This window comes from Gymnoscopelus microlampas (genome assembly GCF_963454915.1).
Source record: "Gymnoscopelus microlampas genome assembly, chromosome: 6".
Taxonomy (NCBI): domain Eukaryota; kingdom Metazoa; phylum Chordata; class Actinopteri; order Myctophiformes; family Myctophidae; genus Gymnoscopelus; species Gymnoscopelus microlampas.
Window position 1 is genome coordinate 6,268,703 of NC_139943.1, and position 12,957 is coordinate 6,281,659.

Consider the following 12,957-nt stretch of genomic DNA (forward strand, 5'->3'; position numbering starts at 1 on the left):
AAAAAAGTCTGCATGGAGCAGACGTCTCGCTGTGGCCAGGTCACGTGCGTGTGCAAACACTTATTTGGTGAGTTGGAAGCGACACACGCACGCACGCACACACGGCGGAGGAAACCATGCAAGGAACCAACCTGTTCATCCAGAGCAATTAGGGGTTCAGAGTCTTGCTCAAGGACACTTCGACACTAACTCTGGGGGAGCCCGGGATCGAACTGGGAACCTCACGGTTCCCATCCAGCCACTCTACCCCTGAGCCACTGCCGCCCCGCTTCTATGCTGCTACGTGCTACACATTGCTTCCAAATGCACGTTTACCGTTCTCCCCCGATAACACAGAAAATATAAATGCATTCTAGTCATTTTGGGGATCTCATTTTAAATAAACCATTGTGCTTTTATGGGCGATCCAGTTTAGAGGAACCTGTATGGTGAATTGTACTGTTTCCATGTCTTTCTAAATAAAGTATTTCAATCAATCAATCAATCAATCAATTTTAACCATGGAAAAGGAAGGGTTGACATCATTTAAACCTGCTCTATCTGCTCTATAAAGAAGGCTTTCTATGTTTGAAGTGACCTCAGGTCTCACTGCACCTTATCTGCAAAGTGTTGGATGACGAAGGCCTGGTTGGACAAGCGAGGTTTCTCAAACAGAGGGTTGGGTTCCAGGTAGTTGTAGAGTTTCTGCAGCCAGTTCTGATCCGTTCCCTGAGGAAACTGAGGAAACGGCAAGTTCACAAACACATCATTAACCCCTTAAATCCATTAAGGCCGGTAACACATCTGTGTCATTTTAGATTGTTAGCTATAACCATTGTTTTATGCTTTGTCTATTCAAAAATAGCAGATATACAAGCTCGTAGCGCGGCACCGAGTGCCACGCTACGAGCTTGTAGATCTGCTATTTTTGAAAAATCTAGAACATTTGTGCAAATCTTCATTACTGTCTCTATATATTCGTTGGGTGGATTCTGTCTCATTGTGAACTGACAGTGATTTTATTAGTTTTACATTTCTGTAAGCCAGTGGAATGGAATTTTGTTCAATTATGCATTTGATGTATTGTTGAATGACAATACTAAATAAAACTACGCTATGATGACTAAAACTAAATAAAAACTAAGCTATGATGACTAAAACTAAATAAAAACTAAGCTATGATGACTAAAACTAAATAAAAACTAAGCTATGATGACTAAAACTAAATAAAAATTAAGCTGTGATGACTAAAACTAAATAAAAACTAAGCTGTGATGACTAAAACTAAATAAAAACTAAGCTATGATGACTAAAACTAAATAAAAATTAAGCTGTGATGACTAAAACTAAATAAAAACTAAGCTATGATGACTAAAACTAAATAAAAATTAAGCTGTGATGACTAAAACTAAATAAAAACTAAGCTGTGATGACTAAAACTAAATAAAAACTAAGCTATGATGACTAAAACTAAATACAAATTAAGCTGTGATGACTAAAACTAAATAAAAACTAAGCTGTGATGACTAAAACTAAGACTAAATATATTGACAATTTCATCAACAAATAAAAACTAGACTAAAATGTTAGTGAGGGATCTAGTGGAGAAGAGATCCAGTAGAACTAAAAGACAAGTCATTTTATGTTTGGTTGCGCTCAGGTGTGGCGCTCTGAAAATAGCCGATCTACAAGCTCACAACGCGTCGCTCTGCGACGCGTTGTGAGCTTGTAGATCGGCTATTTTCAGCATGCAACCAAGTGTAAAATCATCCATTACGACGCCATCAAGGCACCGCCAAAATACATTTCAGTCGACTAAATCAACTAAAATACGACTAAAAGCTATCTATCCATCTATCGTAGTACTGTATGTACATATCTAATTGCTCCCGATGAGCAGGTTGGTGCCTTGCATGGTTTCCTCCGCCATCGGTGTATGAATGTGTGTGTGAATGGGTGAATGTAATGCACAATCTAATAAGCGCTTTGGATAAAAGCGCTATATAAATGCACCATTTACCATTTACCATTCTATTGTAATAACTACTGTATTAATCATCCAGATGTGTGTATTTCATGTTTGTTTTTTTACCACACACTCTTCATCCAGTAGGTCCAGGATCCCCATCTTGGCTTCGATCAGGTCGATGACCGGCTGGTTGTCATAGAAGTCTATCAACGTCCAGGGGATGTCCTCCCGCATGTACTCCTCTTGTTCCAGCTTAAACACATGCTGATCACAGAGGAGAGAACATTAAAGCATTGGTTCTCAAAGTGGGGTCCGGGACCAACAACCAGGGGTCCTTGGGGGGGAATAATAGCAAGGGGGTCCCCAGCAAAAGGTGCTAATAAAGTGTCACAATCATTTTAACCTCTTTATCCATATTGTATACCTTTGGCTATTCAAAATTAGCATATCTACAAGCTCATATGAGATTGTAGATTTGCTCTTTTTGAAAAATCTTGAAAATGTGTGCAAATCTTTAAATCTTTTTTTGAGACGAACATTTTTAACACACATCTTTGCTTCTGGGGGTCCCTGGCACAGCATATTTTCAGGTGGGGTTCGGCGGCCACATACATATCAATCTGGGGGTCCTTGGCACGAAAAAGTATGGGAACCACTGCATTAAAAGGATGTCCCATCTGTGTGCGTGTGTGTGTGTGCACTGTACCAGGTTAAACTGCTGCTGTAGTTTCTCGTTGGCGTAGTTGATACAAAACTGTTCAAAACTGTTGGTGTCAAAGGTTTCAAAGCTGCCGATAAAAGGTGACAATTTTAGTGTAAATCACGGAACAGTTACTGTATATGAAGCAGGAACAAAACAATAACTTCATCTTATGACTAATAACCAAGGACAATCAATGAATTACAAAAAATGTAGTCATACTCTTAACTTTCTCCAAATGTTATATATGTTGAGTTGTTAACCCATCTGTGTCCTTTTAGATGTTAGCATTATATCGTCTCTGTCGGGTAGAAACCTCATTATGTCCATCCTATGTACTTATCAGGGTCCAAAATGAAAATAGAAAAAATAGCACATCTACAAGCTCAAAAGGCGTGGCACCGAGTGCCACGCTATGAGCTTGTAGATCTGCAATTTCTAGGAAAATCGTGGACAATTTGTGCAAATCTTTGAATATATATTTTTAAAGCGAATATTTTTAACTCAAATCTTTGCTTCACGGGGGTCCCTGGAACAAAACGTTTTGAGATGGGGGTCCGTGGCTAAATAGATATCTAAAAATGTTTTCTAAATCCTAACAGTATGTTGCTATATCAGTGGTGCTCCAACTTTTCCATGTCAAGGACCCCCAAAATGACATGTATTTGGCCGCGGACCCCCATCTCAAAATATGTTGTTCCAGGGCCCCCCAGAAGCATATATCGGAGTTAAAAATGTTCGCTTTAAAATATATAATTATATATATATTCATTATTAATTCATAAATTAATATATAAATTTGCACAAATCTTCCAGGATTTAAAAAAAAATAGCCCAAATAAATCTTAAAAAAAACACAGATGCGTTCCCGGTCTTAATGGGTTAAAACGGGCTCACCCGTATATGTCCAGGACCCCTATGAAGGCGTGCTGCTTGGCCGGGACCCTCAGGGCGGCGTTGATGTGGGCGATGACCCGGTCGAACAGGTGGGCGTACAGGTGCTTGGCCAGCGCGTCGCGGGCGCTCACCGCCTGGGCCCGGTTCACCGGCTTCACCAGGGTCTCAGACGTCAGCACCATGCGCCGGTGACAGAGCCACCGGCACAGAGCCTCCGACGGGACCCCCAGCAGTTCACACAGCACGGCCAGGTGAGGGTCACTGGGCTGCACGGGGACACATTTAGTCACATAACACGGTGAGGGTCACTGGGCTACACAGGGACACATTTAGTCACATAACACGGTGAGGGTCACTGGGCTGCACAGGGACACATTTAGTCACGTAACACGGTGAGGGTCACTGGGCTGCACAGGGACACATTTAGTCACATAACACCACCAGGTCACTGAGCTGCACAGGGACACATTTAGTCACGTAACACAGTGAGGGTCACTGGGCTGCACAGGGACACATTTAGTCACATAACACCACCAGGTCACTGAGCTGCACAGGGACACATTTAGTCACGTAACACAGTGAGGGTCACTGGGCTGCACAGGGACACATTTAGTCACGTAACACCACCAGGTCACTGGGCTGCACAGGGACACATTTAGTCACATAACACCACCAGGTCATTGGCCTGCACGGGGACACATTAAGGGGTGCAACAGTTCATCAAACGTATTGAGTTTATTAGGATCCCCATTAGCTGGGGGATTTTGTCCCCTCCCCACAGACAGGTTGTCCCCACCTCCCCACAGACAGGCTCTTACATTAACAGAGGATCTGTCCCCTCCCCACAGACAGGCTCTTACATTAACAGATGATTTGTCCCCTCCCCACAGACAGGCTCTTACATTAACAGAGGATCTGTCTCCTCCCACGTGGCTGATGTTAACGTTTCCCAGGTGCAGAATGCTGGCCAACACCTTGAAGACGTCCCACCGAAAGTCCTCCTTCAGACCTGACGAGAGGAGAGAGAGCAGAGATGGTGGATAGAGATGAACGTTAGGCCTGCCATCCCAGTTGTAGCCACTAGAGGCACAATGGTACACAAACATATGGCATACAGAGTCTTAAAGATAAAGTTAAAGTTAAAGTTTATTTCGGTCAACAAAATCATACACATATATGGCCTTTCATACAACAAAAGACAAAACAATCAAGAACAAAAACAATCAAAAACAAAAACAAAGCAGAAGAAAACTGCCGTCTGACGGCAGAACGTCCTATGTTTACTGGTGTTGCTGGGACAGAGAAAGGTCGATAATAACGTTGATTTTCTCCTGATGTGTCTCTCTCTATTTTGGGAATATTGAGTGGCTTGTGGCGATCAGGTTCAATATTTAGTTCAGTGACCATGGAGCTAAAGAATGGTTCAGAAGCTGTGTTCACGTTCACTTCTCCCATTGGAATCAAAAGACTCCCACCTGCTTCCGCTCTCCTAAAAAGGCGGAGCCGCCTACGTCGCGCAGATTAGGGGTGGGACGATATATCGCGATACTTTCTCCCACGATAAATAATCGATATACTGCCGAAAAATATCGATATTAAAAAAGATATATTTTTGATACCTTTTTTCCGACTCTGTATTTGTGTGATGATGATTTTGAACTGTTTGGTGCTAGTTTATGTGTTTATGAATTGAATACAAGGACTATCGTGATATATCGTTGGTGAAATTTTATGCGATATATCGTAATATCGCAATATATCGAATATCGTGATATTATTGTTATCGAGGGCCTAATAACGCCACAGATATCGTATCGTGAGATACCCATATCGTCCCACCCCTAGCGCAGATACGGGGAGTAAATTGTTTTTTTTTAAGATAGTCAAAAGGGACAGAGCCCTCAATACCCTCATAACTGACTAACTACTTCTCCAAAGTGAGTGACACCCACACTCACTACACTAGAGGGAGCGAAAACGATCTGGTATGCCCCCCACCTATTCACCTGTTTCCTAGGCTTTCCAATTCCTGTGTGTTTTCCACTTCCTGTCGATTTGATCCAAGAGAGAGATTGCGCCTGATCCCATTGGTTCACCGATCTGTCCGTCAACCCCCGCCCCGTTAACACAACATTACGAGCGACGCCCACTGCACTCTGGTTGGTTGAGGAAATGAAACGCTTCCTATACCGAGTACACCGACGCGTTCCTCCAGGCTTTTATTTTTTAGCAAAACTAAACAATAACAGTCTGGAGATCGAGGCTAATCAATCAATAACGTTTAGGCGATTAAAGAAGGAAATAAAAGTGACACAGACGTCAGGTCGGGTTCAAAGGTCATCTCACCCAGCAGAGAGAAGGTCCTCAGGGTCTCCTCCATGGCCGAGCGATCGTCCACTCCCTCCACGCTGACCTCACCTCCCATGCAGGTGTACTGGAACTGCCCCGCGCTCACTGCACAACATTATGAACATACCGAGATGTACTGGAACTGCCCCTCACTCACTGCACAACACTATGAACATACTGAGATGTACTGGAACTGCCCCGCACTCACTGCACAACATTATGAACATACTGAGATGTACTGGAACTGCCCCGCGCTCACTGCACAACACTATGAACATACTGAGATGTACTGGAACTGCCCCGCACTCACTGCACAACACTATGAACATACTGAGATGTACTGGAACTGCCCCGCACTCACTGCACAACACTATGAACATACCGAGATGTACTGGAACTGCCCAATCATTGTTCCCATAGAGATTTCCCCAAATATTTATATTAATTATTTTAAGCCTGGAACCAAGCCACCCACGCTCCTGGTGAATCATTCATGACAATAAAACATTTGATTCTGTGTCCAAAAATATTAGAAAACCGCACACAAAGAAATGAGGTAGTTTTGCGGTAATGTTTTCAAATATTCTATTTGTAAGAGTTTTCTGAAAAACGTACGTAGGTTGATATATATATATATATATATATACTGTTTTTGGAAGAAAGAAAAAAAAATATATATGTTGTTCCAGAGACCCCCAGAAACAAAGCTTTGAGTTACAAATATTAGCTTTAAAAATATATATAATCAAAGATTTGCAAACATTTCACGATTTGTCAAAAATAGCAGATATACAAGTTCATAGCACTCTGTGTCGCCCTATGAGCTTGTAGATCTGCTATTTTCGAATAGCCAAAGAAATCTAAAAATGACACACGGACGCGTTCCCGGTTTTAATGGGTTAATGTCATGTTGGTAGCAGACACCAGGGACTCACGCAGTCGGAGGCTCTTGAACTCGGGTCGGTCGGCACAGGAGCACATCTGGTAGAAGATGTGGTAGTTTCTCTCATTCTCTGCCTGGAAATCAAAGAGAAAACCTTGAAGTTTGAAGGGGGGGGGCTGTTAGCAGGGAGGGAGTGTTGGGCGGGGGGAGTAAATGGTAAATGGTGCATTTATAAAGCGCTTTTATCTAAAGTGCTTTACATAGATTGTGCATTACATTCACCCATTCACACACACATTCATACACCAATGGCGGAGGAAACCATGCAAGGCACCAACCTGCTCATCGGGAGTATTAGGGGTTCAGTGTCTTGCTCAAGGACACTTCAACACTAACTCTGGGCCCGGGATCGAACTGGGAACCTTGCGGTTTCCAGTTCACTCTACCCGGCCACTCTACCCCTGAGCCACTGCCGCCCCATGTGTGAGAGAAATGTGTGAACCTCATCACCCGACTGACAGAGAACAGCGCAATCTTTTATAAAACAATGAAAGAGTTAATGAGGGATCTTCAAAGTTTTTCAGGCCAAGGACCCCTTAGCTGAGAGAGAAATGAATCAGGGACCCCCATCACTACATAGTGTATAACATTGTATTGCAGATTAAACCTTTTCATAGATTTCATATATAGCTGTATAGACTTGTTTGACAGCACTGTGGTCAGTGTTGTTTAAATGTAAGTTTTTTTGCTTGTTTGTTTACACATTATCTTTTACATCAATAGGTTGGATTCACCCCCCGGTGAAGACCCCCTGGTCTAAATAAGCATGTGAAATACCCCTCCCCGCTCACTCAGATCAGATCAGCTAACACAGAGGCAGCAGTCAGAAACCTTCCCTAAAACATCCGGGACAACGCTCCACATCGTCCCAGACTCTTCTCCCTTGCAGTCTTATGCAAAGGTAAAAAAGGTCATTTAGAATAGATTACATACCTGAAAGACCACCCTGGACTTCTCCAGCAGGTATAAAACATACCTGAAAGACCACCCTGGACTTCTCCAGCAGGTATAAAACATACCTGAAAGACCACCCTGGACTTCTCCAGCAGGTAGGTCCTCATGTTGGCTCCGATGATCCGGTACTTCCTGTCAAAGCTGATCTCTGTGTATTTCCCAAAGCGGCTGCTGTTGTCGTTCCTGGTGGTCTTTGCATTCCCTATGGCCTGGAAACACATGCTCTGGTTATGTAAATCATTCCATATGGCCTGGAAACACACATTATGATTATTTAAAATCATTCCCTATGGCCTGGAAACACATGTTCTGATTATTTAAATCATTTCCTATAGCCTGGAAACACATGTTCTGATTATTTAAATCAATTCATATAGCCTGGAAACACATGTTCTGATTATTTAAATCATTAAAAATGGCCTGACAGAAACGTTCTGATTATTTAAAATAGGGGGTTCCCTTTTTCATTAAAGTTTAGGCCAGGGTAAACTGTTGCACCCTTCTTTGTCCTTTGTTCAGGGTTGACTGTAGGTGCGGTGGTCTCAAATACAAAGGAAAACTGGAAGAAACATACTTTTTAAGGCCTCCTTTAGACAGAGATTTTATTCTATTTTAAGTGCTCAAAGTGAAAAAAAAAAGCAGCAAACGTTTCGGTCATAAGAACCTTAGTCAGTGCTACTGTATATGCGAGCAAAAAATTAAATAAAAATATATTTTCTTATAGTCTCTGTCTTGTTTTTGTGTCTTTTTCTACCAGTTTACCTGTGACATTAAGCATAATGTAAATATTCCTTGACACAGGTGCATTGACATGGTACAGTACCTCTGTTATTGGATTAGACGCCAGAACCTTCTCCTCCACTCGGGTCTTGCTGCTGGACTTGCTGACCACAGCGAAGTACCTCATGGCGTAGCGAGCAGAAACCGTCTTCCCTGCTCCAGACTCCCCACTGACTATGATGGACTGGTTCTTATGGTCCCTATGAAAGATATTAAAATATAATATTATTGTTTACTATGATGGACTGGTTCTTATGGTCCCTATGAAAGATATTAAAATATAATATTATTGTTTACTATGATGGACTGGTTCTTATGGTCCCTATGGAAGATATTAAAAGATAATATTATTGTTTACTATGATGGACTGGTTCTTATGGTCCCTATGGAAGATATTAAAAGATAATATTATTGTTTACTATGATGGACTGGTTCTTATGGTCCCTATGGAAGATATTAAAAGATAATATTATTGTTTACTATGATGGACTGGTTGTTATGGTTCCTATGAAAGATATTAAAACACAACATTCTCATCATACTGTAGTCAAAAACTGTATATTCTGCTAACACTCAACATTATAGTTTTGTGTTAGTTGTGTTAGTTTCTATTTTCAATTCAGTTTAGTTTCAGTTAGGGTTTGCTAGTTTCAGTTTGAGGTTGGTTTTAACCCTTTAAGACCGGGAACGAATCTGTGTCATTTTTAGATTTCTTTGGCTATTGAAAAATAGCAGATACACAAGATCATAGCGTGACACTTGGTGCCACGCTATGATCTGTAATGTTTTTTAAATAATTGTGCAAATTTGTGCAATTTTCTTTTTTTTTCAAGCGAACATTTCTAACTAAAATCTTTGCTTCTGGGGGTCCCTGGGACAAAATATCAGTGGTTCTAAAACTTTTGCACGTCAAGGACCTCCCAAAATTATACATATTTGGCCGCGGACACGCCCCATTTCTAAATATTTTGTTCCAGGGACGCCCCAGATGCAAATATTTGAGTCCCAAGTCCCAAGATTTTTTCAAAAATAGCAGATCTACAAGCTCGTAGCTTGATCTTGTAGATCTGCTATTTTTGAATAGCCCAAAGTATACAGATGCGTTCCCGGTTTGAATGGGTTAAACGTGATGAGGTTTGGGTGGGGGTGGGGGGGGGGTGCTTTGATGTGAGCTGGGAGTGAGTTCCAAAGGGAGGGAAGGGGCTTGTCGCCCCAGGTCCATGCAGTGCTTTGTCTTGGGGGACCACCAGACACTGTCACCCCAGGTTCAGTAGGGACCACCCAAGACACAACATAGTTTTAAAGGTATAGTTCACCCCCAAAATAACCTTATGTTCTATGGATTAGTCACCCCATGCAGACTTGAATTCATAGATATTTTTTTAGTTTTTTGTCGCATTCCCAAGCCAATAATTTGATGACCGGCAGCGGTTTCGGTAGAAGACACAAAGAGTCTCCTTTGTGTCTCCTACCGGAAACGCTGCCTGCCGGTCCGCTGGTCATCAAATTATTGTCTTAGGAATGAGACAAAAACTAAAAAATCACACCCAGTGTGAAGTGGGCGGTGTGTGGTCATCACAACATGACTCACTTAAAAAAAAGATAAATCTCTTTTTTTTAAGTCCATACTGCTATTTATAGGGCTGCACATGTGTCATGTGTTTCGCTAGCCAATCACAGTCCTGAATTTGCAAAGTCAGCCAATCACATTACAGTTAGTGGTGATGACACTAGCTGTAATGTGATTGGCTGACTTTGCAAAAGTATCGATTTGCATTAACAATGGAAGGGTTAGGGGTATACAATGCGTTGTAGACTGGCCAATCACGGTGCAGGATTGGTCAGTGTCCAAAACTCACTTATAGGGGGCGGCTACACCGCCCCAAAAATATCCATGAATTCAAGCCTCCATGGGGTGACTAATCATTGGATTTTTTTGGGGGGGGGTGAGCTTACAGTTGTAGTGCAGTGTAATAATCTTGTACAGTGTACGTGACATTACCGGGCCATCTGCTTGTAGGCCTCCTCTGCCACGGCGAATATGTGAGGGTCCATGTCCCCCATGTTCTGTCCAGCGTAGGCCTGGATGACCGCATCTCCGTAGATGTGAAGCTGTTTGTACGGGTTCACCGACACAAGGATGATACCTGAAGGAACAGGAAATGACATCACACAACTTCAACCAAGCGGTCTGGATATCACTGTCATAACACAAGTATAGACGTGTACCTCTCTCCATCTCCCGATGGAGAGAGGTATATAGCAACTGTTAAGGGCTTTCCGGACGGGGAGTGATTGGCGATAAATTAGTGGCACAACATTTGAGAACACAAATTACATTAAAAGTAAAATAAGAATTTTTAAAAATGGTTTGTCTGTCTGAAAATACCAATAATAATAATAATAATAACAACCTAATCTAATTTTCTAATTTCCTTTCTGATTATTGCTTACTTAAGTTTATTTTTTAAAAACAGTTTTTCTAGTTGAGTCAAATGTGGGAGGAGCACATTCCAGGTTTAAGTGTTTAAACTGATTTGGATGTTTTATTAGCACATTTTGCTGGGGCCCCACTGGAACGCCTTCAAGGACCCCTGGAGGTCTCCAAACTACATATTGGTGTATTTGAAACGGTTATTATTCAGGGAGCATATCCATTGAGAACTAACGCTCTCATAAGGCACAAAAAACAACAACATTTATGTCTGCCTGGGAGCAACCGTACAACCAGTTATCTACAAGAAAATGAACTTTGATTCATTGTCTTATGATAACATACTGTGTGTGTGTGTGTGTGTGTGTGTGTGTGTGTGTGTGTGTGTGTGTGTGTGTGTGTGTGTGTGTGTGTGTGTGTGTGTGTGTGTGTGTGTGTGTGTGTGTGTCATTCCTGTTATCAGAAGAAAATTAATCAAAGTCCATTTCCTTGTTCAGTCGCTCAGCCATTTTCTCAGACTGAGAGTCACTCGTCAGAGACTGCAACACGGAAAACAAACCGAGAGGCAAATATCAATAAATAGATACATTAATAGACGGACGGATCATTTGAACAACCTGGCAGACCGACAGACTGTTATCTGATACAATCTGCACTGAGGTAAGAACAGGAAGATTATAAACAAGTGCTAAAACTATTACTGTTAGTATGAATACTACAAACACTACTATTAAAACTACTACTACTAATACATATTAATACTCATAATGTTATTGTTGTTGTTTTGTCTTCTAGTATTCCTCTGGTGTAACAGTCTAAGAGAACATTCCAGATCAGGTGTGTGAGCGGCAGACAACATGGCTTCCCGTTTGACTGTTCAGGAAGAAGAGCTGAACTGTCCCGTGTGTCATGACATCTTTAAACATCCCGTTGTGCTGTCCTGTGGCCACAGCTTCTGCAAAGACTGTCTGCAGGAATGGTGGACGGAAAGACCAACAAAAGAATGTCCTGTTTGTCAGAGGAGATCCTCCAGGGACATTCCTCTTACAAACTTTGTGCTGAAGAACCTGTGTGAGAACCTCTTGAAGGAGAAAGGCCGGAGCTTCTCGTCGGTGAGCTCTGAGGTCCTCTGCACCGCACACGGTGAGAAGCTCAAGCTCTTCTGTCTGGAAGACCAACAGCTGGTGTGTCTCGTGTGTCGCGATTCAGAAAAACACGCCGGACACAAGTTCTTACCCGTGGATGAAGCGTCTGGACGTTGCAAACAGAAGGTCCAGGAATCACTGAAGCCTTTAAAGGAGAAACTGAAGGTGTTTGATGGAGTTAAAACATCAAACAGCATGTCAGTATTCGACGTCAACATGACGTTGGGATATTACGTTGAATAGACGTTGGTTATTGGTCAGTTACCAACACAACCTAAAACCAACCAAATATCAACGTCAATTGACGTCAAATTAATACGTTGATACAACGTTGGAAGTTGACGTTGGTCCAACGTTGGATTTTGGTTAGCTGACGTCACGACCTAAATCCAACCAAAAATCAACGTCAACGGACGTCGCGTGCCAGCTGGGTAGACGTGTACCTCTCTCCATCTCCCGATGGAGAGAGGTATATAGCAACTGTTAAGGGCTTTCCGGACGGGGAGTGATTGGCGATAAATTAGTGGCACAACATTTGAGAACACAAATTACATTAAAAGTAAAATAAGAATTTTTAAAAATGGTTTGTCTGTCTGAAAATACCAATAATAATAATAATAATAACAACCTAATCTAATTTTCTAATTTCCTTTCTGATTATTGCTTACTTAAGTTTATTTTTTTAAAACAGTTTTTCTAGTTGAGTCAAATGTGGGAGGAGCACATTCCAGGTTTAAGTGTTTAAACTGATTTGGATGTTTTATTAGCACATTTTGCTGGGGCCCCACTGGAACGCCTTCAAGGACC

At 41.9% G+C, this 12,957-nt stretch overlaps 1 protein-coding gene across 5 annotated transcripts in view; it reads right to left on the reverse strand.

Moving 5' to 3' along the window:
• myo5c (myosin VC) overlaps positions 1 to 12,957 on the reverse strand; it is a 68,671-nt gene that overhangs the window by 39,760 nt on the left and 15,954 nt on the right. For 4 of the 5 annotated variants that reach the window (XM_084060428.1, XM_084060425.1, XM_084060426.1 and 1 more), the window contains 10 exons: positions 10,574 to 10,718; positions 8,615 to 8,771; positions 7,857 to 8,000; positions 6,830 to 6,911; positions 5,892 to 5,999; positions 4,448 to 4,554; positions 3,546 to 3,811; positions 2,655 to 2,736; positions 2,072 to 2,212; positions 595 to 717 (listed from right to left, as the gene is read on the reverse strand). In XM_084060428.1, coding sequence (XP_083916554.1) covers positions 595 to 717; positions 2,072 to 2,212; positions 2,655 to 2,736; positions 3,546 to 3,811; positions 4,448 to 4,554; positions 5,892 to 5,999; positions 6,830 to 6,911; positions 7,857 to 8,000; positions 8,615 to 8,771; positions 10,574 to 10,718 — 1,355 coding nt within the window. Of the gene's footprint in view, positions 1 to 594; positions 718 to 2,071; positions 2,213 to 2,654; positions 2,737 to 3,545; positions 3,812 to 4,447; positions 4,555 to 5,891; positions 6,051 to 6,829; positions 6,912 to 7,856; positions 8,001 to 8,614; positions 8,772 to 10,573; positions 10,719 to 12,957 lie in introns of those variants that run through there. The other variant, XM_084060429.1, reaches the window with a different exon arrangement.